Source organism: Carcharhinus amblyrhynchos, chromosome 25 (genome assembly GCF_965287045.1).
Source record: "Carcharhinus amblyrhynchos chromosome 25, sCarAmb.v2.hapA, whole genome shotgun sequence".
Taxonomy (NCBI): domain Eukaryota; kingdom Metazoa; phylum Chordata; class Chondrichthyes; order Carcharhiniformes; family Carcharhinidae; genus Carcharhinus; species Carcharhinus amblyrhynchos.
Genome location: NC_137348.1, coordinates 10,916,172 through 10,940,709, shown reverse-complemented (window position 1 = coordinate 10,940,709; position 24,538 = coordinate 10,916,172). Strand labels below are relative to the sequence as shown.

The 24,538-nt window shown below is 46.1% G+C and overlaps 1 protein-coding gene across 1 annotated transcript in view; it reads left to right on the top strand.

The window, feature by feature from the left end:
* The window catches only part of LOC145358107 (hemicentin-1-like), a 359,590-nt gene that overhangs the window by 63,584 nt on the left and 271,468 nt on the right, over positions 1–24,538 (top strand). The window contains exons 5-7 of the mRNA XM_080211781.1: positions 19,543–19,714; positions 21,655–21,761; positions 22,580–22,700. Of these exons, the coding sequence (XP_080067907.1) occupies positions 19,543–19,714; positions 21,655–21,761; positions 22,580–22,700 (400 nt within the window). The remainder of the gene's footprint in view (positions 1–19,542; positions 19,715–21,654; positions 21,762–22,579; positions 22,701–24,538) is intronic.

Sequence of the window (24,538 nt, the reverse complement as noted above, 5' to 3'; positions counted from 1 at the left end):
TTTTCAAGGCTTCCTCTGATTGATGGGTACCAGTGGGACTGGAGTGCATTATCATGGGGAGGCAGTGGCACATGGGTCTTGTCACTGGACTCATAATCCAGAGATCCAGGGCAAGGTCTGGGAACCCGGTTCAAATCTCACCACGGCAGAGGTGGTATTTGAATTCAATAAAAATTCTGAAATTAAGAATCTACTGATGACCATGAAACCATTGTTGATTGTTGGAAAAACCCATCAGGTTCACTAATGTCCTTTAGGGAAGAAAATCTGCCATTCTTACCTGGTCTGGCCTCCATGTGACTCCAGACCCACAGCAATGTGGTTGACTCTCAACTGCCCTCTGAAATGGAGGGAGCAATGATGTGGAAATGCCGGCGTTAGACTGGGGTGGGCACAATAAGAAGTCTCACAGCACCAGGTTAAAAGTCCAGCAGGTTTTATTTGGAATCACGAGCTTTTGGACTGCTGTTCCTTCATCAGGTGAGTGGAGAGGTAGGTTCGCTAGCACGGGATATATAGGCAAAGGCACAATTGCAAGATAATGGTTGGAGTTCACTAGTAAGGACATTTAAATGATCTTTGGATAAACATATGGATGATATTGGAATAGTGTAGGTTAGATGGGCTTTAGATTGGTTTCCTAGGTTGATGCAACATCGGAGGGCCGAAGGGCCTGTACTGCGCCGTCATGTTCTATGGTGTTGTGAGACATCTTAAATGGAGGGTGAGTAGTTAGGGATGGGTAATAAATGTCAAAGAACAAAGAACAAAATCAGCCCGGGAAACAGGCCCTTCGGCCCAACGAGCCTGCGCCGCCATCTCAACACCACCAGTCCCCCTCTCCACCCACGACCCCTGTCTAATGTTTTATGTCATTTAGATCTTTCCCTAAGCTGTTTATCCCCAGTTCTGCTGAGTAAAGATCTGCTTAAAATCAGAGTTGGCTTGTCACGTGACCTTCCTTCTCCAACTGACAGAGGGATCTAAAAGAAGACCTTGTCTGTGTATTCTAAAGGTGACTTGATCAGCTAAGTTCCAGAAGCAAACTCAGCCTTTGCCCAAGTGATTAGTCTAAAAGTGATTGCTGACCTCCATTGCTACCTGAACCTTGAAGTACCAAACCTAAGTCAACATTCTCATTCCTAAGTGCATCCATGGCCTTCCTACCCTCACTCCCTAAGTTTCCCTGCTACCAAATCCAGAGTCTTAATCACTACTTCTCCTTTTGCCTTTAACAACTACTTCAATACTTACATATTCACCCATTAATCCTTAATCTTGTTTTCTTGTACAGCACCAGGTTTGATTCTGACCTCTGGAGACTGTCTGTATGGAGTTTGCACATTCTCCACGTGTGTTTCCTCTGGGTGCACCTGTTTCCCCCCACAGTCCAAAGATGTGCAGGCTAAATAGATCAGCCATGGTAAATGCGTGGTGTTGTAGGGATGAGGGGAGGTGGGGCGCATGGGTAGAATGTTCTTTTGGAGAGTCAGTGCAGACTTGACGTGCCAAAGCCCTCCTTCTGCACTTTAGGGTTTTATGGATTCTAATCTATTCCTCCCTAGTGAAATGCAGTGAAACATTTTTCCACTTTTTTTGTATTTGTAGTTTACTTAGATTGAAAGGAGTTTGATTATCGTTCGAGGTGCAAAAAAAAACCACCAGCCTAAACAAATGAGATTAAAAAAGAATTTCAACAACAACATTTTCATGCAATCCTTGTCAAGATCTGGAACTTAAATTTGACGATGGGTATCCTCAATTTTCAGTGCAGTCTAGAACCACAGAATTCGAACAGTGGAGAAAGAGGTCATTTGGCCCATTGACTCCCAAGAGTATTAGGCCCTCCCCTCCACACTATCCCCGTAATGCCGCACATTAACCACGGTTAACCCACCTAACCTGCACACCTTTGTGACAGTAAGGGGCAGTTTAGCATGGTCAGTCCACCCAACGTGCACATCTTTGAACACTTAAGGGCTAATTTACCATGGTCAATCCACCTAATCTGCTCATCTCTGGACTGTGGGAAGAAACCAGAGGCGTCCCAGCCAATGATGCCCACATCCTGTAAAAATTAATAAAAGAAAACCCCAGGAAATGTCGTTGTGATTTGATTTGAGATACTTTAAGTTCTTGTTTTCGTTATTACAGGGTGGCCCTTTAAGCAGAGGACACTAATTACTTCCTCATTAGTGAAAATATTTTGGTGGCTTGAATAAAACATAGAAAACTGTTTCCTTGGCAACTGGCCGTATCCAAATGTTGGACTTGGCATCTATAATATTAATTAACAGGTTTGTGAGTCTGCGTTAAACAGCTTGATAACTTCATTAGGAAATATAAAACTTAGGCTGTGTCTTAATTACTGTGCGTTAATCCCAGCAAGTAATCTATATCCACCGATCATATCGCACACACAACTCTTACACTAAACTATAATATTGTTCCATTGATAGCAGTAGATTTGACCCAAAGGGTGAAAGGATATTGTACCAATCCGTTGTTCCAAGTGCAGTCATATTTATTTGCCAAATATCACAACTGATCCCAATTTTAGATTCAAGAAGCCATGATGAAGATATGGATTTGTTTTTAGCGAGCATCATTGGATAGTGATCAGGAATCTACATCTCAGCTGATTTTATTTCTCTCCTTCTCTATCCTGGCTTTGGGGGAGGGTTAGTGTGGGTGGATCTAGAACACAGGGTGGGATTTTCCGGCTGCGCTCGCCCCAAGACCGGAAAATCCCGACCGAGGTCAGTGGACCTTTGCGTAGCCCGTGTCCTGCCCACTGCTATTCCCGTGGCAGGATGGACGGGGAAATTCCGCCCACAGTCTCAGAATGAGGGGCAAGTTACTTAGGATTGAGACTAGGGGGAATTTCTTCTGGTGAATTTTTGGAATTCTCTGTCCCAGAGGCTTGCAGAGTCTGAGTTGTTGGGAATGGTTCAGGACTGAGATTGACTGAGGATGTTTCCACGAGTAAGAAAAATTAGAACCAGAGGGCACAACCTCAGGCTAAAGGGAAGATCCTTTAAAATAGAGATGAGGAGGAATTTCTTCAACCAGAGAATGGTGAATCTGTGAAACTGTTTGCCACAGAAGGCTGTGGAGGCCACGTCACTGAGTGTCTTTAAGACAGAGACAGATAGGTTCTTGATTAAAAAGGCGATCAGGGGTTATGGGGAAAAGGCAGGAGAATAGGGGTGAGAAAAGTATCAGCCATGATTGAATGGCGGTGCAGACTTGGCAGGCTGAGTGGCCTCATTCTGCTCCTATGTCTTATGGTCTTATGGACTGAATTCTGCGTATTAAAAACATGTGAGGATGGTGCAGGTTTGGGTGACTGTCTGTGTGGCATTTGCATATTCTCCCTATGTCTGCGTGGATTTCCTCTGGGTGTTCTGGTTTCCTCCCGCACTCCAACGATGTGCAGGTTAGATGGATTGGCCGTGATAAATTGACCTAGTGTCAGGGGGATTAGCAGGGTAAATGCGTGGGGTTACGGGAATAGGGCCTGGGTGGGATTGTGGTTGGTACAGACTTGATGGGCTGAATGGTCTCATTCTGTACTGTAAGGATTCTACGATTCTATGAAAATGGTGTAAAAAGCCTAGTAAGAAGTCTCATGACACCAGGTTAAAGTCCAACAGGTTTATTTTGTGGCAAAAGCCACTCACTTTTGGAGCGCTGCTCCTTCATCAGGTTAGTGGGAGTTCTGTTCACAAATAGGGCATTTAAAGACACAAACTCAATTTACAAAATAATGATTGGAATGCAAGCTTTTACAGATAATCAAGTCTTAAATGTACAGACAACGTGAGTGGGAGAGAGGGTTAAGCAGAGGTTAAAGAGATGTGTATTGTCTCTAGCCAGGACAGTGAGGTTTTGCAAGTCACGGACACACGCATCTCCATCAAGGACGGTCACCTCAGCACTTCACTGTACCACAAGCTCACAGATAACCTCACAATGCTCCACTTCTCCAGATTCCACCTTAAACACGTTAAAGAAGCCATCCCCTACGGACAAGTCCTCCATATACACAGAATCTCTCAGGTGAAGAGGATTGCAACAGACACCTCCAGACGCTGAAAGATGCCTTCATAAGAACAAGATATGGAGCTCAACTCATCGATCGACCATTCCGATGCACCACAGCGAAACATCACACCCATCTCCTCAGAAGACAAACACGGGACGTGGTGGACAGTGTACCCTTTGTCGTCTAGTACTTTCCTGGAGCGGACAAGCTATGAAATCTTCTCCGGACCCTTCAACATGTCATTAATGAAGACTAACATCTCGCCAAGGCCATCTCCACACCTCCACTTGCCTTCAAACAACCGCACAACCTCAAACAGACCATTGTCCGCAACAAACTAACCAGCCTTTAGGAGAACAGTGACCACGACATCACGCAACCCTGTCACAGCATCCTCTGCAGGATGTGCCGGATCATTGACACGGGTGCCGTCATCTCAAATGAGAACACCATCCAGCAGGTACACGGTACATATACTTGCAACTTGGCCAACGTTGTCTACCTGATACGCTACAGGAAAGGATATCCTGAGGCATGGTACACTGGGGAGACCATGCAGATGCTATGACAATGGATGAATGAACACCGCTCGACAATCGCCAGGCAACAGTGTTCTCTTCCTGTTGGGGAACACTTCAGCGGTGACGAGCATTCAGCCTCTGATCTTTGGGTAAGCATTCTCCAAGGCAGCCTTCACGACACACGACAGCACAGAGTCGCTGAGCAGAGACTGATAGCCAAGTTTCGCACACATGAGGACGGCCTCAACCTAGATCTTGGGTTCATGTCACAATATCTGTAACCCCCCAAAACTTGCCTGGACTTGCAAAATCTCACGAACTATCCTGTCTGGAGACAATACACATCTCTTTAACTTGTGCTTAACACTCTCTCCACTCACATTGTCTGTACCTTTCAGCCTTGATTACCTGTAAAGAATCACATTCCAGTCATTATTATGTAAATTGAGTTTGTGTCTTTATCTGCCCTGTTTGTGATCAGAACTCCCACTTACCTGATGAAGGGGCAGTGCTCCAAAAGCTAGTGGCTTTTGCTACTAAATTAAGCTGTTGGACTTTAACCTGATGTGAGACCTCTTACTGTGTTTACTCCAGTCCAATGCCGATATCTCCATATCGTAAAAAACTTAGCCACGATCTCACTGAATGGCAGAGAAGGCTGGAAGTGTAAAACAGCCGACTGCCGCTCCTGTTTCTTCTGTTTGCTCTCCATATCACTGAAACAACAGAGGCCAGTTCCAGTGCCCTGGCCACAATCGACTAAGCCAACACTGTGAGTTTGTGTACAGATGTCCCCTGCATTCTAATAACACAGTTTTTAAAACAAGGTACTTTCCTGAATAGCAGAGCCTTGATTTTTGATTTAGTTGATAATTTATTGCTGTACATTGGGAAGAACACCACATTTAGCTTCACTTCCACTGCTACCAACTTATGCAGCTACTTGAATGGGAATGAAATAGTGAATGGTGACCTGCTGCTTCCCCAGGCTGGTGATGTCCCTGTACTCCAATAGTTGGCCAGGCCACAAAGTCTTCGCTCTGTATCTGCTGACCCTCCAGTTAGACTCCAGCCTCTTACTGACTTCCAACTCCCTCAACTGGTCCCCTTCTCCAGGTTACTCTCCAGCAATGGGCCTGGCTCTTGCCATGGTGCACTCTCCTAGTGGTACAAGCTGCCCAGATGGTTGGAGTGGATGTGAATGGTGAGGATTTTATTGGGGCCGGGCCTGGGCTGCGGAGACTGGGGCCTGGGCTGCGGAGGCCAGCCAGGTGCAGGTATCCTGGGGAGGCTGCTCAGCAGGTAATCATCTGCCTAATGTTTCAACGGATTGACCCTTATTTTGCCTGTCCTGCATCTCATGTGTCGTGTATTTTGAGGAGAGTCTGTGGGAGGCTGAGCCTGGGAGTCCCAGTTGAGCAATTTGAGATGGACTGCAAGCCAGCTCACAGGGAGATGATGACACTGCAAGATAGGCTGACATTTTTGATTGCTTTAAACCATCCCCACTCTTGCTGTAATAAGTCATAGAATCCTGAAGGTGCAGAAGGAGGTCATTCGGCCCGTCGAGCCTCACTGACAACAATCCTGCCCAGCCCCTACCCCATAACCCCGCGTATTTACTCTGTTAATCCTCCTGACACTGAGAGACAATTTAACATGGCCAATTCACCTAACCAGCAGCCATGAGTTGGCCTAGTAAAGCTAGTATGGAATCGTAGAATCCCTACTGCACAGAAGGAGGCCATTCGGCCCATCGAGTCTGCACCAGCTCACAATCCCATCCAAGCCTTATCCCCATAACCCTACGCATTTACCTGGGTCCCTCTGACACAGAGGGGCAATTTAGCATGGCTAATCCACCTAACCCGCACATCTTTGGACTGTGGGAGGAAACCGGAGCACCTGGAGGAAACCCACGCAGACATGGGGAGAACATGCAAACTCCACACAGACAGTGACTCAAGCCAGGAATCGAACCCGTGTCCCTGATGCTGTGAGACAGCAGTGCTAACCACTGTGCCACCGTGCCACCCTTAACCAACATTTTTACATGTTTTCTCATGGAAAAAATATTTTTGTTTAGCATGTTTCAGTTCAGAAGAATATGAGCACGATCCTACTGCCCGTTCATGCCACGCTCTCACTGCAGCAAAAATAGAGAATTTGGTGATTAGCTTAATCTCCGTTCACTGCAGCAGGATGAGAAAATCCCGCTGGCGTGAACGGTTTAAAAATTCTGGCCCATTTCGCTGGTGCACATTAGGCACACTAGGCAAGGGATGGCTGTATGGTTGTTTGTGATCAGAACTCCAACTCACCTGACAAAGGGGCAAATCCTGAAAGTTAGTGATGTCTACTACCAAATAAACCTGTTGGACTTTGACCTGTTGTTGTGAGACTTCTTACTGTGTATGGCTCAGTATACAGGTGGCACAGTGGTTAGCACTGCTGCCTCATAGCACCAGGGTCCCGGATTTGATTCCTGGTTTGAGTCACTGTCTGTGTGGAGTTTGCACGTTCTCCCTGTGTCTGCATGGGTTTCCTCCGGGTGCTCCGGTTTCCTCTCACAGTCCAAAGATTTGCGGGTTAGGTGGATTGGCCAATCTAAATTGCCCCTCGGTGTCGGGGGGACTTGAGTAAATACATAGAGTTATGGGGATAGGGATTGGGTGGGATTGTGAGTTGGTGCAGACTTGATGGGCCGAATAGCCTCTTTCTGCGCAGTAGGGGTTCTACGATTCTATACAGCTTTACTAGGCCAACTCACTACGCACTAAGCCACAGTGGGAGTTCTCCTGTTCCTCACTTGTTACAACCCCCCTGCAGTCAGAGGTGAAGTGAAACATCCTACTATTTGACAATAACCATTTCAGACAGGGAAGATCTGGACTTTGCTGAGCCCACCTACCCACAGTATTCCCCAGCTCCCCTACCAATAACCCGACGGCCCATATGCTTACTGAAGCCTGTCTACTCACTTCCTGAAGTTGATTAAAGTTTCTTGTTCCATTGCCTGTGCCAGTAATCGGTTCCACGCTCTAATTGTGTTTCTTTTAGAAATCGCATTCTTCCTGTTTCCTATTTTCTTTTGTCATTCATAATTTTGTAAGTTCAGCGCATGGCAGAGACGCTGTCCTGAAAGCAGTGTTTTGAATGATTTCTGGTGAGGCAGTATTTATTGACTATTGCACATGGCATTTCTGAAGGTGGTAGTGGAGACCCACCTTCTCAAAGTACTGCACAGCCCGTGTGCCGTTAGGGAGGGTGTTCCCAGAATTTGACCCAGTGACAGTGAAGGAACGGTGATGAAAATTCCAGGTCAGAATGGTGAATGCACAGTGGTCAGCAGTGCTGCCTCATAGCGCCAGGGACCCGGGTTCGATTCCCAGCTTGGGTCATTGTCTAGGTGGAATCTGCACATTCTCTCCCTTTCTGCGTGGGTTTCCTCTGGATGCTCTGGTTTCCTCCCACAGTCTAAAGATATGCGGGTCAGGTGGACTGGCCGTGGTAAATTCTCCCTCAGTGTACCTGAACAGACTGTGGCGATTAGGGGATTTTCACAGTAATTTCATTGCAGTGATAATGTAAGCCTACTTGTGACACTAATAAATAACCTTTTGAATGACTTGGAGGGTAACTTGGGGATGGTGGTGCATCTGCTGCCCTTGACCTTCTGGAGGCTGGGGATTTGAAAGTTACTGTTGAAAGAGGCAAGGCAAGTTGCTTCTGTGCAGTTTTATCCAAAACATGCATCATTTTTTACAATGTTTCTAGCACATCCACTTGATATTGTGCTCTTCAGAACAAAGAGATTCAGTCAGTAATCTTCCCTCGCATTTCCTTCCCTTTAAGTTCTGGGATCTTCCCATGCACCTTGTTCAGTAACTGAATGCCTTTCTTTGAGCAAATTATGATTTTACCAGGAGCAAATATAATTTTAAAATGATATTCCTGTGTCATTCCAACATTTTGTCTTTTTTTTTAAACAGTATATAAGACACGTCATTGCAGACTTGATGGGCCGAAGAGCCTCTTCTGCACTGTAGGGTGCTGTGATTCTGATTCTGAGCCTAGGAATACAATGCTGATGTTTTAGTGATCCGTCCACAAAAAAGCCATTAAAATCTCTCTCTTGCTTCGACCGTTATCTCAGCTACAGTCCTATTTCATGGAATCCCTGCAGTGCAGGAGGAGGCCACTTGGCCCATCGAAACTTCACTGACAACAATCCCACTCAGGCCCAATCCCTGTAATCCCATGTATTTATCCTGCTAATCCTCTTGACGCTAAGGGGTAATTTAGCCTGGCCAATTCGCCTAACCTTGCACATTTTTGGAGTGTACTCCACACCAATGTGCCAAATTTCATAACCTCCTTTTCTGCACATTGAATTGCATCTTGTTACAAGTCCTTCAGCATTGCTTTTCTGTATCTGACCATAAGGATTGAATCAGAACAGGCTGGAATGATTGAGCCGGGCTCCGTACAAGGTTTTCCCAGAGGTACAGAGCTGAGGTTTAGAACCAGTTCTGCAGGAAATGCCAAGAGCCAAATGATTCCTGGCTCCTCGTGGCACCTTGCAGATTAAAACTCTGTGCTGCTGTTACAGTGAGATCTAATCACCAAATAATTAAAGACAAGGGGCTTTATACTGAACGTGTTTAGGAAGTTAAGCACTTTGTAGATAAAACTCTGCTGCCCGTGTCTGATTCAGTTTATTTATTTAAAGTTTTATTTATTCATTAGTCACATTAACACTGCAATGAAGTTATTGTGGAAATCCCCTGGTTGCAACACTCCAGCCCCTGTTTGGGTACACTAAGGGAGAATTTAGCATGGCCAGTACACCTAACCAGGACACCTTTCTGACTGTGGGTGGAAACCAGGACACTCGGAGGAAACCCATACAGACATTGGAAGAAGGTGCAGACTCCGCACAGGCAGTGACCCAAGCCGGGAATTGAACCCGGGTCCCTGGTGCTGTGAGGCAGCAGTGCTAACCACTGTGCCGTCCACAGCAAGTTCCTGAAATAACTCCTCAGAGGCTGGTGTCCCTTCACCAGCTTCCCTTTACTTACAAACTCTATTCCACTCGTAGAGTGCTTCAGGTACACAGCCAGAATCTGGAATGCCAGCAGCCGGAATCCAGAGTATCAGAGGATCTGACACTGCCATTTTTATATGCAGGTGAGGCTGTCTGATTGGGCAGGCAACAATGACCTCAATCAGGGAGCTCATACTCTAAGAGGACACCCTCATGTGCCCCCATTGCAGTCACCACAGTCCCATTCCCTATCACCCCTGTATTCACTCATGTACACTGCCTCCCAATCAAGCAATGTCTTGACTTTAAACTTCTCATCCTTGTTTTCAGATTCCTCCAGGATCTTGTTGTCTGCATCCCTCTACCTCTGGCCTCTTGTACATCTCTACTTATAATCACTGCACTGTTGGTGGCAATGCCTTCAGTTGCCCTCGGCCCCCATGCTCCGGAATTCCCTCCTTACACCTCTCCATCTCTCTCCCTCGCTTTCCTGCCTTCAAAACTCTCCTGAAAACCAACCTCTTTGACTAATTTGTTAGTCATCTGATATATTTCCTTTCACGTCTCGGTGTTATGTTTTGTTGCTTCTGTGAAGTTTCATTCTGTTCGGGCTGCGAGATAAAGGTAAGTTGTTGTTGTAAAGACATCAGTGTCCAGAGACGCTGTAATGGAGGGAGATTCTATGATTCTCATCAGATTTGTCTGCACGGTGATCTTCAGATATGGCCCCGGTTATGGCCTCTTTACGACTCAGGGCTGGTGCAGACTCACTGCAGCTTCTGTGGGGGGACACTTGTTTCCAATTTCCTAAACCGCCTCATGGCCTCTCTGAAGAGATTCATTTGGTGAAATTTTAGGGCCATTGCTGTCCTGTCAACACTGACTCTGACGGATTAACCTAAAAACGTTCCACATAGAACCTTACGTCAGCTCGCAGAGAGAGAGGAGACAGTCACCTCATCAGGTTGAGATGGATTTGAACCCCAATCCAGATGGGCTGACAAGTGGTAGGTAACATTGCCTGGCACTTGTGTGGCAGCAATGACCATCTCCAACAAGAGAGAATTTAAACATCATTCCTTGACATTTAATGACATTACCATCGCTGAATCCTTCACCATCTGGGCTTACCGTTGGCCAGAAACTGAACTGGACCAGCCAGTGCCTACCAGAGCACATCAGAGGCTTGGAATTCTGCAGGGAATAAGCCACCTCCTGATTCCTCAAAGCCTGTCCGTCATCTACAAGGCACAAGTCAGGAGTGTGATAGAATACTCTCCATTGCCTGGATGGGTGCAGCTCCAACAACACTCAAGAAGCTCAACACTGTCCAGGATAAAGCAGTCCTGCTTGATTGCTATCCCTTCCACAAGCATTCACACCCTCCACCACTGACACGTTGTAGTAGCCGTGCATACCATCTACAAGATGCACTGCCCAGCAAGTCTGCTTTGACAGCACCTTCCAAACCCACAACATCTATTTTCTCAAAGGACAAGGGCAGCAGATACATGGGAACACCATCATCTGCAAGTTCTTCCAAGTTGCTCACCATCCTGACTTGGAAATATATCGCTGTTCCTCACTGTTGCTGGGTCAAAATCCTGGAATGTCCTTCCTAACAACACTGTGGGTGTATCTACGCCACATGGACTGCAGCGATTCAAGAAGGCAGCTCAGCTTCTTGAGAGCAATTAGGGACGGGCAACAAATGTTGACCGTGTCAGCAACGCCCACATCCTGTGAATGAATTTAGAAAAAAGATTCTAGAGGTTAAAAAGTCCCTCCGACATTATAATCAGTATTCGACATTATTCTATAAAAGCAAATTGCTGCGGGTGCTGGAATCTGCAACAAAAGAGAAAATGCTGGAAAATCTCAGCATGTCTGGCAGCATCTGTAAGGAGAGAAAAGAGCTGACGTTTCGAGTCCAGATGACCCTTTGTCAAAACCACTTCGACAAAGGGTCATCTGGACTTGCAACATCAGCTCTTTTCTCTCCTTACAGATGCTGCCGGACCTGCTGAGATTTTCCAGCATTTTCTCTTTTGTTGCTGTACATTATTCTAGTGGACAATGATTACATTATGCGCAATATTGTGTAATGTATGTTGCAGCTTGTGCATTCCTGTGTGTGATACTAAATTCTAGTCTGACGTTGATTGTATTTTTCACAATACAAAGATTACAAGCGTCAAATCCTCTTGGAAAAAAAACATCTAATGGGATTGGCATCCTGTCTCTTCCCTGAAAGGTTTCAGTGCCTCATGTATTGCACTCCACTGCCAGGGGTATTATTTCACTGAGCCTCGGATTTGAATGTGATTTCTCCAGGGACGAGGCTATGTAATGATGCAGGAATCTGGTCGAGAGCATGACTGTGTCGAATCTGCATGTTATTAGAAGCCATTTCTCAGCGACGTCAGGAATTTGCAGAATGCTTTGTACCACTCTTGACAGTTACTGGCCCAGCAGTAAACCCAGTTGGGATCTAACTGATGATGGCAGAAGCTGAAGGTGGTCTGGTTTCTCTCTATCAAGCTGTGATTTTTTTCCTCCTCCATGCTGTACTGAAGGCAGCAACTCCTGCACCATCTACCCTAGAATGTAAGGAATTAGAAGCTGGCAATTTGGCCCCTCTAGTTGATCTTCTGCCTTTACCCCACATTCCCATTCCATCCCCCACTCAGACACTAACTATCCTTTAGTAGCAAACAGCCGTTCAACTGGCCCAGTGGCACGATGGTTAGCACTGTTGCTTCACAACACCAGGGACCTGGGTTCAATTCCTGGTTTGGGTCACTGTATGTGTGGAGTTTGCATGTTCTCCCCATGGCTGCGTGGGTTTCCTCCAGGTGCTCCGGTTTCCCCCCATAGTCCAAGGATGTGCTGGTTGGCCATGCTAAATTCTCCCTCAGTGTACCCGAACAGGCACTGGAGTGTGGTGACTTGATGCAGGTCAGTGGCACAGTGGTTAGCACTACTGCCTCACAGCAAAAAGTCTGACAACACCAGGTTTTAGTCCAACCGATTTATTTGATAATAGACTCACAAGCTTTCGAGGTTTCTCTCTTTGTCAGGTGAATGGAGAGTTCTGGCCTCAGACAGAGCATATAAAGCACAGACAGTTTAGAGACTACTGATTAGAATGCGAATCCTTACACCTAACCTGCTGTTCAAGACCTGAAGTGGCTGACAATGTGAGTGGAAGGAGCACTGATCACAGGTTACTGAGATGTGTATTGTCTCCAGACAGTACAGTAAGTGAGGTTTTGCAAACCCAGGCAAGTCACGGGGGTTACAGATAGTGCAACATGAACCCAAGATCCCTGTTGAGACCGTCCTCATGTGTGCGGAACTTGGCTATCAGTCTCTGCTCAGCGACTGCGCTGTCGTGTGTCGTGGAGGCCGCCTTGGAGAATGCTTACCTGAAGGTCAGACTTTTTACTGTGTTTACGCCAGTCCAACGCCGGCATACCCACATCATGACTACTATCGGCCTCACAGCACCAGGGACCTGGGTTCAATTCCAGCCTCAGGTCACTGTCTGTGTGGAGTTTGCACATTCTCCCTGTGTCTGCGTGGGTTTCCTCTCACAGTCCAAACATGTGGATTAGGTTGATTGGCCGTGCTAAATTGACCCTAGTAACAGGTTAAATATATGGGTTTACAGGAATAGGGCCTGAGTGGGATTGTGGTTGGTGCAGACTCAATGGGCCAAATGGCCTCCTTCTGCACTGTAGGGATTCTATTCTTTAACTGGATTTTTCCAGCTGCTCGTGTCCCACTATCACCGCCAGTGAGGATGGGGAGTTTGACGCTCAGCCAAATTGCTTCTCATTGCGGGGGGACTGGAGAATTCCACTGGAAAATTCTAGCCTTTGCCTGTGGAAGTAGATTGTTGAGTGTTGATGGGCTATTTGCCCTTGGGAGCGTCGCAGATCAGCTTGCTCCTGTTATCGTGATATCCACGCACACATTGTGGGGGGGAGTTTTCCTGTCCCGCCCGCCACGGGAATTGTAGCAGGGGGGTGGGGAGTGGACCATGCAAAGGTCTGTTGAATTTGGGCAGGATTTTCCGGGTTTTGGGGTGAGTGTGGTCGGAAAATCCCACCCCAGATCTTTCAGCCAGAATCGGTGGTGATTGCGAGTGGGAGCTCTGATTCCTTTACAACGCGTTTGACTCCAGCAGCACAATGACTGATTACCAGACAAATCAGTGCAGACCAGGTATTGAGAAAAGACCCAGGGAGGAAATGCAGAGAATTTCTACTGCATTGCCTGAATGTAGACCTTGCGGGAGGAGAATGGATAAACACCTGTAAGAGAAAGGTTTGCAGGGCTATGGGGGAAGTTAAAATTTATTTATTAGTTACAAGTAGGTTTACATTAACACCACAATGAAGTTACTGTGAAAATCCCCTAGTTGCACACACTCCTGTTCGGGTACACTGAGGGAGAATTTAGCATTGCTAATCCAGCTAACCAGCACAGCTTTCAGACTGTAGGAGGAAACTGGAGCACCTGGAGGAAACCCATGCAGAGACGGGGAGAATGTGCAGACTCCCCCCAGACAGTGACCCAATCCGGGAATCGAACCCGGGTCCCTGGCGCTGTGAGGAAGCAGTGCTAACCACTGTGCCACTGTGAGTTGAGGAGTGGAATTAATTGAATAAGTAACTCTTTCAAAAGAGCTGGCACAGTCTTGATGGGCCAAATGGCCTCCTTCTGTGCTGTATAATTCTGTGAACCTTGCTAGAGCTTTGTGGCTAGCTGCTGCACAAGATGGTACATTTAATCATGGAACATGGGGCAGAGAGGGGTGATATAAACTCTATCCTACTGTCTCCCTGCATGTCCCTGGCTCCACTGGAGAACAGAGACTGCCAGAGGTTAATTATAATTGTGACTGTCAGGGGCAGAATGAAGCTGAATTCCACATTAATGTTCACTGGCTCTGGCTTTGCTTCTGCTACTTTATCAGCTGCAGATTGCTCGTATAGAGAATTGGCAGTGGCAGTGTCAGAGTTACAGGCTCCGAGGCCAGGCCAATAAAACCAGGCTGACAGCAAGTTTACAGACTTCACCCAGTGACTAGCCTCACTGGGAGACACCTTGGGCAGTGTTGAGCTGAGTGATCTGCATCTGGATGGTCAGAGGAGTGGCCCAGTGATTTATAGGCGTGGTTGGGGTGGTGGTGGGGGGTAGGTGAAGTCCCTTCCCCAGGGTATCCGTGACATCCATTACTTAAAGACAGAATCTCATCTTATTCACCTTCCCATTTTCCGCCCCCAACACATTAAAATAAGAGTGCTTCATAAGTCTATAAATCTCCCAGTGAGAATGGAGCAGTGCGTGAAGAAAATCCACAGCTTTGGAAGTTTCAGGGAGATTTAATCATAATTGTAGAATCCCTATGGTGCAAAATGAGGCAATTCGGCCCATCAAGTCTGCACTGACTCTCTGACAGAGTGTCTTACTCAGGCCCTCTCCTTGTAACCCCACACATTTCCCATGACTAATCCATCTAACATGCACATCTTGGGATACTAAGGGTCAAATTACCATGGCCAAACCACCTAACCCGCACATCTTCGGAGCGCGGGAAGAAACCGGAACACCCGGAGGAAAACCATGCAGACACGGGGAGAATGTGCAGACTCTCTGCAGACCATCACCTGAGGCCAGAATCGAACTCGCATCCTTGGTGCTGTGAGGCAGTAGCATGAATCACTGTGCCACTTGATGGGAAGCTGATGGGATTTAAAAAAAGAAGGAACAAAGAACAGTGAATTAATTTCAATGGAGATAAAGGTGAGCTAGTACATTTTGTTTGGTGGAATAAAGAGGGGACATACTCCTTTAAAAATAAGTTTAAATGAGAGGTGGAGTAACACGGTGGAGAATAGATTTACATTGTACATAACTAAACAGATTAAAGGCCAGAAAAACTACAGACAAATCACAGAGGCGATAGTTCCAATTGTGAGGGAGTCCAGAACCAGAGTCATAAAAATCAGATTATTATTAATTAATCCAATAAAGAACTCAAGAAACATCTTTTTAGCCAGAGAGTGTTGAGAATGTGGAAAACATTACCGTAAGGAGTGGTTGAGGCAAGTAATAAAAAACCATGGAACCCACACAGTGCAGAATGAGGCCATTTGGCCCATCAAGTCTGCACTGACTCTTTGACAGAGTATCTTACCCAGGCCTTTTCCCACACCCTATCCCTGTAATCACAGCCATTTACCCTGCTGATCTCCCTAACCTACACATCCCGGGAAACTAAGGAGCAATTTAGCATGGCCAATCCACCTAACTGGCACATCTTTGGACTGTTTAACATATTAAAATAATAGACGCGTTTAAGGGGCAGGTAGATACGTACGGTTAAAAAGAATAGAAAGGATTCTGATCGGGTGAGAGAATGTGTATGGGTAAGGGAGAGTTTATGTGGAATATTTATGAACCAGTTGGGTGAAATCTGCCTGTTTGTGCAGTGTACATTCTATGCAACATTAGTAAAAACTGCTGCCTCACAGCGCTAGGGACCCAGGTTTGATTCCCAGCTTGGGTCACTGTCTGTGCGGAGTTTGCACGTTCTCCCTGTGTCTGCGTGGGTTTCCTCCGGGTGCTCCAGTTTCCTTTCACAGTCTGAAAGTGGTGGTTCGGTGCATTGGCCGTGCTACATTCTCCCTTGGTGTACCCAAACAGTTTGCACAGGCTCTCTGACAGTGTCTTAATCTGGCCTTTTTCCACACCCTATCCCTGTAACCCACACATTTACCCTGCAGAGTGTGGCGACTAGGAGATTTTCACAGTAACTTCATTGCAACGTTGATGTAAACCTACTTGTGAGCACAAATAAATAAAACTTTTTTAAAAAAAGCTTAAAATACAAATATCAAAAATGTACATTTGATGCGTTTGTTAAGCTGGTGATTAATGGAGTATTTTAGAGATATGTCAGATGAGGCCAATGCAATGGCATAAGATGCTGTAACATGCTGGGTCCCACCAGAAGAGCTTGTAACTTTCATATCATTCTTTCGGAATGAGACCATGTCCAAATCCCCTGTCAGACTTGTAAAGAGTCAAGCATCTCATTAGACTTTCGTTTATTGAGTTGAAGCAGTGCAGCCATTGTTTCAGCTGGCATCGGGGGCCACGCGATGATCTCACTACATTAATAATGTACATTTTCTTTTGATTTGCTGACTTTGACTGTAAATGTGACTCTTAAAATAAATAAATCCGCTTTGTGTAATTGAGATGAGGAACTCAATTAGACTTAATTGCTTTTCACATTTTTGAGGATATTTTCTTACCTCCCCCCTGGCCCTGAGTGGAGAAGAATTAGATTTATAATGTGCTCTGCTACCTTTCTGGAGGTGAACCTTGGTGTCCTCATGTATGAATCACAAAAGGCTGGTATACGGATATTTGGTTTGATTTATTACTGTCACATGTATTAGTATACAGTGAAAAATATTTTTTACACACTATACAAAGCATATCATTCATAGAGAAGGAAATGGGAGAGTGTAGAATGTAGTGTTACAGTCATAGGTAGAGTGTAGAGAAAGATCAACTTAATATATGGTAGCTCCATTCAAAAGTCTGACGGCAGCAGGGAAGAAGCTGTTACTGAGTTGGTCAGTACGTGACCTCAGACTTTTGTTTGGTTCAATTTGATTTGATTCGATTTATTATTGTCACATGTATTGGGATACGGCAAAAGTGTTGTTTCTCACGTGCTATACAGACAAAGCATACCATTCATAGAGAAGGAAATGACAGAGTGCAGAATATAGTGTTACAGTCATAGCTAGGGGTGTAAAGAAAGATCAACTTAGTGCGAGGTAAGTTGATTCAAAAGTCTGATACAGCAAGTAATTCGGAAAACGAATAGATTGTTTTTGAACACCAAAATAGGGAGTGGGGGGGGGGGAGTGGAATTCACCCATCACGACCCACAACTTTTCTGGCGGGTCGGGCTGGGAGATGCGCGTTGCTGGCCTTTTTCCAGGATTTGTGCATGCGCTGGGAATGCATGCGCTCTGGGGTGGGAGTGGGGAGGGGCTAGTCAGGGCTTGCCAGGAATTGTTGTGGGGGCCAAAATTGGGCCAATGGGGGGGTGGGGGGGCTGGAGGGGCAGTACTGTGAGGGTCTCGGGCTGGCCAGCCATTGATTTGGCCAGCAAACGGGGAGTCTGACAGATTGGGACCACTGTGCATGTGCAGAGTTTCAGAACTGTAAAACTCCGGTGCGAATAGGCCCCCTCCTGGGTTTTTAATGAGATTCTTGACTGGGACCTCTGCAGTGCACAGAGTGCGGAGATTGGAGCGAGAAGCTGAACTTGCAAAACAGTTGTGATCTAGAACAGTTTTCCCACCAATTCAGCACTTTTAGGAGAATCGCTCCCAATGTTTCAGTTGTACAGGGCATTGGTGAGACCACATTTCGAATACAATGTACAGTAATGGTCTCCTTATTTAAGGAAATATGTAAATGTGTTTGAAGCAGTTCAGAGAAAGTTCACTCACCTAGTACCAGGAATAGGCAGGTTTTCTGAAGTGGAAAGATTGGAAGGATTAGGTTTGTAGCCACCAGAGTTTAGAAGAGACTTGATCCTGAGGGGTATCAACAAGGTAGATGTGGAGGGAATGATTCCTCTTGTGGGAGAATCTAGGACGAGGAGCCACTGTTTAAAAATGAGGTCTCCCATTTAAGACAGAGGTGAGGAGAATAATTTCTCTCAGAGAGCTGTGAGTCTTTGGAATTCCCTCAAGCACTGCTGCCTCACAGTGCCAAGGACCCGGGTTCGATTCCCAGCTTGGGTCACTGTCTGTGTGGTGTTTGCACGTTCTCCCTGTGTCTGTGTGGGTTTCCTCTGGGTGCTCTGGTTTCCTCCCACATTCTGAAAGACGTGCTGGTAAGGTGCATTGGCCATGCTAAATTCTCCCTCAGTGTACCCGAACAGGCTCCAGGGTGTGGCGACTAGGGGATTTTCACAGTAACTTCATTGCAATGTTAACATAAACCTACTTGTGAGACTAATAAATAAACTGAAACTTAGAAACAAAAGGCGGTGAAAGCAGAATCTGTGAATATTTTTAAGGCAGAGCTAAATAGATTATTGATTAACAAGGAGGTGAAAGGTTATTGGGGCGGCAGGAATGTGGAGGTGAGGTTACAATCAGATCAGCCATGACCTTATTGAATGGGGAAGCAGGCCTGAGGGGCTGAGTGGCCTACTTCTGCTCCTAATTCATATGTTTGTGTCAGCAGGGATAGGATTGTTGAAGTAAGTTTGGATCTTTTAGACTCATAAGGTTGTTTATATTACTATCGATGGCTCATTTTCGTCAATAGTGTCCCAAATCTGGTTGAGTTGAATGAGTGAACAACCTCAAGGGCCTTCCTCCAGTTTCCCTTCCCTTCCTTGCCCTCCCCTCGTCCCCCCTTGTCCCTCGCTGTCTCCCTATTACCCCATCCCCATCCCCTTCTCCCTCCCTTTCCCCCCTTTTTTCCCCTCCCCTCCCCTTTCCGCTAATCCTTTGATGCCCCTGGTAATTGACGCACAGATGACCTTATCCAAGCGAAATGAATGTAAAGTTGTCAATTTGCTGCTGGCACATATTGTTTGCAGGATAAATCACTCACACATTGAAGAATCCAGTGATTGAATGTGCGAATGTAAGGCTGTTGGATAAGGGATGGATCAGGATCAGCTGTGATGGTCCCATCAATTGAATAGCCTCTTATTCAGTGCCCATTCAATAATGAGGCAAGCCAAGAGATAACTGGGCACCTAAGGAGCTTTATTCCATGTTCTGAGGGGAGAAATGAGGAAGGGGTGGTGGGAACTCTTTGGGTGAAGTAAGTGCTGAGGTTACAATGCCGATTTTTGTTTTGTCCAGGTGCTGGAATGGGTTGAAAAAACTATCCAGGCCTCGAAAGTCCATCTGCTGTCCACCAATCACAAGCAGAGGGAGGAGCATCTCTGGCTGGTACCCTTTGACCCTAACCTGAAAGAGGTCACCATTTCCCTCAGTGGCCCTGCACCAGCCATAGAAATCAGGGACCCTTCAGGTAAGATATCAGAGCATAAAAAATATCCTGTTTGGTTAAAGTCGATCTTCTGTGTGCACGGGTTATTTTTGGATCATTTATTCCTTTATTTATCCAATAGGAGAGGGAGGGCGATTGGGGTTGGAGGATTGAGTGGGCGGCACGGTGGCACAGTGGTTAGCACTGCTGTCTCACAGCACCAGAGATCCAGGTTCGATTCCTGGCTTGGGTCACTGTCTGTGTGGTTCTCCCGATGTATACATGGATTTCCTCCGGATGCTCTGGTTTCTAGCCACGGTCCAAAAAATTGTGCTGGTTAGGCCATGCTAAATTCTTCCTCAGTGCCCCCAAACAGGCGCCAGAGTGTGGCAACTGGGGGATTTTCACAGTAACTTCATTGCAGTGTTAATGTAAGCCTATTTGTGACATTAATAAACATAGTCAAACTTTAAGATGATGTATTTATGTAGTGCGAATGTGACTTACCCAAGTCCAAGCCTGATGCTGTTCACATCTTGCTGGGAGTGCGAACAGGCTGTTTCACTACCTGAGGAGTTGTGAATTGAAGTTATTTAGAAGGATCCTATTTCTGAAGAAATTGATCATTTTCATGCCAGATCCTAGCAAGTGAGAACCAATAGAACAAAACCACCTTTAGGTCAGATCTCAATCTCACTCCAATTCTCAACACTGCTGATGTGGGAAATGGGATAATTCACAAAGGAGTAAAAGCTAAGACTGGACGGAGGGTCATTCTTCTGACAGTTTGTAGATGGTGTTTCCATTGCTTCAGTTTGTTCACTAACTGATCTGTGCTGAGTGCTCCTTTTGGATACTTTCATTTCTCTTTATATTTTTGCATCCCTTACTCCAGGATTTTGTAATTCCAGTTGTTGACTCTTTTGGCTATTGCGTATTCTCTGTGAGGGTTTTTAAAAATTTATTCATGGGACATAGATGTCGCTTTTTGGCCAGCATTTATTGCCCATCCCTAGTTGCCTTTGAGAAGGTGGTGGTGAGTTGCCTTCTCAAATTGCTGCAGTCCTCGTGCTGTGGGTTAATCCACAATGCTGTTAGGGAGGGAATTCCAGGATTTTGACCCAGCAACTGTGAAGGAACGGCGATATATTTCCAATTCAGAACGGTGAGTGACTTGGAGGGGAACTTGTAGTGGTGTTGTTCCCATTTATCTGCTGCCCTTGTCCTTCTAGATGGAAGTGGTCACGGGTTTGGAAGGTACTGTATAAAGATCTTTGGTGAATTGCTGCAGTGCATCTTCCAGATAGTACACACTGCTCCTACTGAGCGTCAGTGGTGGAGGGAATGAATGTTTGTAGATGTGGTGCCAACCAAGCGGGCTGCTTTGTATTGGATGGTGTCAAGCTTCTTGAGTGTTGTTGGGGCTGCACCCGTCCAGGGGAATATTCCATCACACTCCTGACTTGTGCCTTGTAGATGGTGGATAGGCTTTGGGGAGTCAGGAGATGAGTTACTCACTGCAGTATTCCTAACCTCTGACCTGGTCTTGTAGCCACTGTGTTTATGTGGTGAGTCCAGTTGAGTTTCTGGTCAATGGCAACCCCAAGGATATTGACAGTGGGGGATCCAGTAAGACCATTGAATGTTAAGGGATGGTGGTTAGAGTGTCTCTCATTGGTGATGGTCATTGCCTAGAATTTCTGTGGTGTGAATGTTACTTGCCACTTGTCAGCCCAAGCCTAGGTGTTGTCCAGGGCTGCTACAGCCCTTAGGTTTCCCATCGCACAATGTCCTTTCATGATTGCTCTTCCCTGTCCATTAGCCCCAGAAAGTGATATCACTGGGCTGACTTCTTGCCCGTGTGTATTCTAGAGGTGAGATGGTGTTTGCACTAACTCCCTGCTATCTATCCACCAGCATCTTGCTTTGGAATCTGTGCTAATCTGATTAGACACTGACTTTGCGAGTTGGCTTTCTTTCAGGCCGGTTCATGTGGAGAGGGTTGGGTTTGAACGAACTGTTGAATATTCCAAACTCAGCTCGAGTTGTCAATGTGAAAAATCCACAGCCTGGAATGTGGACAGTTAAGGTAAGGATCAGATCCGCGTGGCCCGAGTATCACCAGGGCCAATGCTCGTTTGAATTTCCTGCTTTCTTGTTCTGCATAAACTTCAAACACCTCACCCTATCCTCTTAATGCATCCACTTTGTATAGAAGTGAAAACACATCACACCATCAGAATCACTCTGTGTGAAGGCTTTCTCCTCAATTTCCCCACTCCTCTGTTCCTCCAATCTGAGTTTGGCACAGTGGTTAGAACTGTTGCCTCACAGCGCCGCGCATCCGGGTTCAATTCCCGACTTGGGTCACTGTCTGTGCGGAGTCTGCACATTCTCCCTGTATCTGCGTGGGTTCCTCCAGGTGCTCTGCTTCCCTCCCCCAGTCCGAATGACGTGCAGGTTAGGTGCATTGACCCAAACAGGTGCCAGAGTGTGGCAATTTTCACAGTAATTTCATTGCAGCGTTAATATAAGGCTAAATTAACTTTAACTATTTGCTCTCCAACTCTCAGTTTTGATGACATTGGGTGGAATTTTACTGGCACGCCTGCCCGGGTTTGTACGATCCCGCCCGAGGCCAACAGAGAATGCTGTTCTCCGAACCTTGCCTACCCCCAGATTTGGGGCATGCTGGTAAAATTCTGTGTCCAAAGTGCCTTTGCTCTTTTTCTCTGTGTCTGCACAGTTCTGGGTTGATTTAGTACTGTCCCTGCTCTTATGCAGATGTAGACATGTGCTTTGTCTGCCTCCTGTGCAGCTAGGCATGGGAAAGGGTTAACTGACATCATGTTATTGTCCTCACTGTATCCACTGGGATGGTGACAAATGAAGTTTGTTTCCTTTCAGCTCCGTAGCACTGGAAGCCACTCCGCACGGATCACCGGAGTCAGCAGCATTGATTTCCGGGCTGGATTTTCCACAAAACCTGCCTCAGACTTCAGGAAAACAAGTCAGCGTCCCATTCAAGGTAGGTGAACTAAAACATTGTCCATCTAACAAGAACTCAAGCCCTCTGTTATCAATTGCTGTATTACCTGGGGCTGCGCAGTGGCACAGTGGTCAGCACTGCTGCCTCACAGCGCCAGGGACCCGGGTTCGATTCTCAGCTTGGGTTACTGTCTGTGTGGACTCTGCACAGTCTCCTCGTGTCTGCTTGGGTTTCCTCTGGGTGCTCGGGTTTCCTCCCACAATCCAAAGATGTGCAGGTTAGGTGGATTGGCCATGCTAAGTTGCCCCTTAGTGTCCAAGGATGTGTTGGTTAGCTGAATTTGCCATGGGGGTAAATACTTGCGGTTACGGGAAACAGGTCTTGGGGAGGATTGACTGTTAGTGTCAGGGGAATTATATGGGGTTATAAAGATAGGGCCTGGGTAGGATTGTTGTCAGTGCAGACCCGTTGGGCCGAATGGCCTCCTTCTGCACTGTAGGGATTCTATGATCTGTATGTCTCTGTAAAGAATTAGGAACCAATTAGTTAGGAACTAATGTTCTGGGGGCTACATTTCATGGCGGCACTGGAGACTCATGTGAAGTATAACAGAACCGGTTTAACCTGGTCCTTTTTGTTGCCCCAGACAGCATGGCAAATTAAACATAGGATGAGATTCTCCGGCCACGGGCACCCCAAGACCAGCAGTTTCCACCTGAGCTCAACAGACCTTTCAATGGTTCACCAAGTTGTCCGTCACACCCGTTACGATTCCCACGATGGGCGGGATGGGAAATTTTTGGCCAGGGATTTTCTGATCTTTTCAAGCCTGAAGTATGAATATTAACAACATCTGGGAACCAAAAAGCAACAAGAAGACATAGAACCTGCACTTGTCAGTTATTACTAAGAATTTACAGCCAAGACACAGGCTATTTAGCCCAGAAAACCCATGCTGGTGTTTATGCTCCACTCAAGTCTCCTCCCAATCCTCTTCATCAATCATAATCCTCTATTCCTCTCTCACCCGTGCATCTAGCTTCACCCTTAGATAGATCCAATCTGGATTTTAACTTGTGAAATGTGATATGGGTAATGAAGATGTTGGCGTGAAATTCCTGCTATTTTGAAGAGGGAAATAAAAGGTGTCGGGTGCTTAAAAATGTATTACTCTAACCTTACAGTTACCGATTAAATAACAGGCAAAAAGAATTTAATCTGATACGTTAATTACTAATATCACACAGAACAATCGTGCAGAGAGTTCTAAAGTAGACTGACACTCTGAACTGCTCAGTGGACACTGTTGGAACCAGGCTGTGAGAAATCTCTGCCTTCAAAAGTAACAGTTTTCATTCCCTCTGACTAAATAGGATGGCACGGTGGTTATCACTGCTGGTACGCAGTGCCAGGGACCCGTGTTCGATTCCTGGCTTGGGTCACTGTCAGTGCAGAGTCTGCTCATTCTCCTTGTGTCTGTGTGGGTTTCCTCTGGGTGCTCCGGTTTCCTCCCACATTCCAAAAAGCATGCTGGTCAGGTGTATTGGCCCTGCTAAATTCTCCTTCAGTGCACCCAAATGGGCACCGGAGTGTGGCGACTAGGGGATTTTTACAGTATCTTCATTGCAGTGTTAATGTAAGTCCACCTGTAACTAATAACTAAGCTTTGAAATTTTAATGCATGCATTTACTTCCTTTCCAATAATAATTTCCTGTTGGAACCTATTGGGGATCTGTTGGAAATCCATAGTCACCAAGATTAACATGGGGGCCATGTTCACCAACACCCTCTTAGGGAATGAAATCTGAAATGAGGAAGAGGCATATTTATGAATTAATTTTTGCCCATTTTCTAGGAATATCACAGTGACATATTA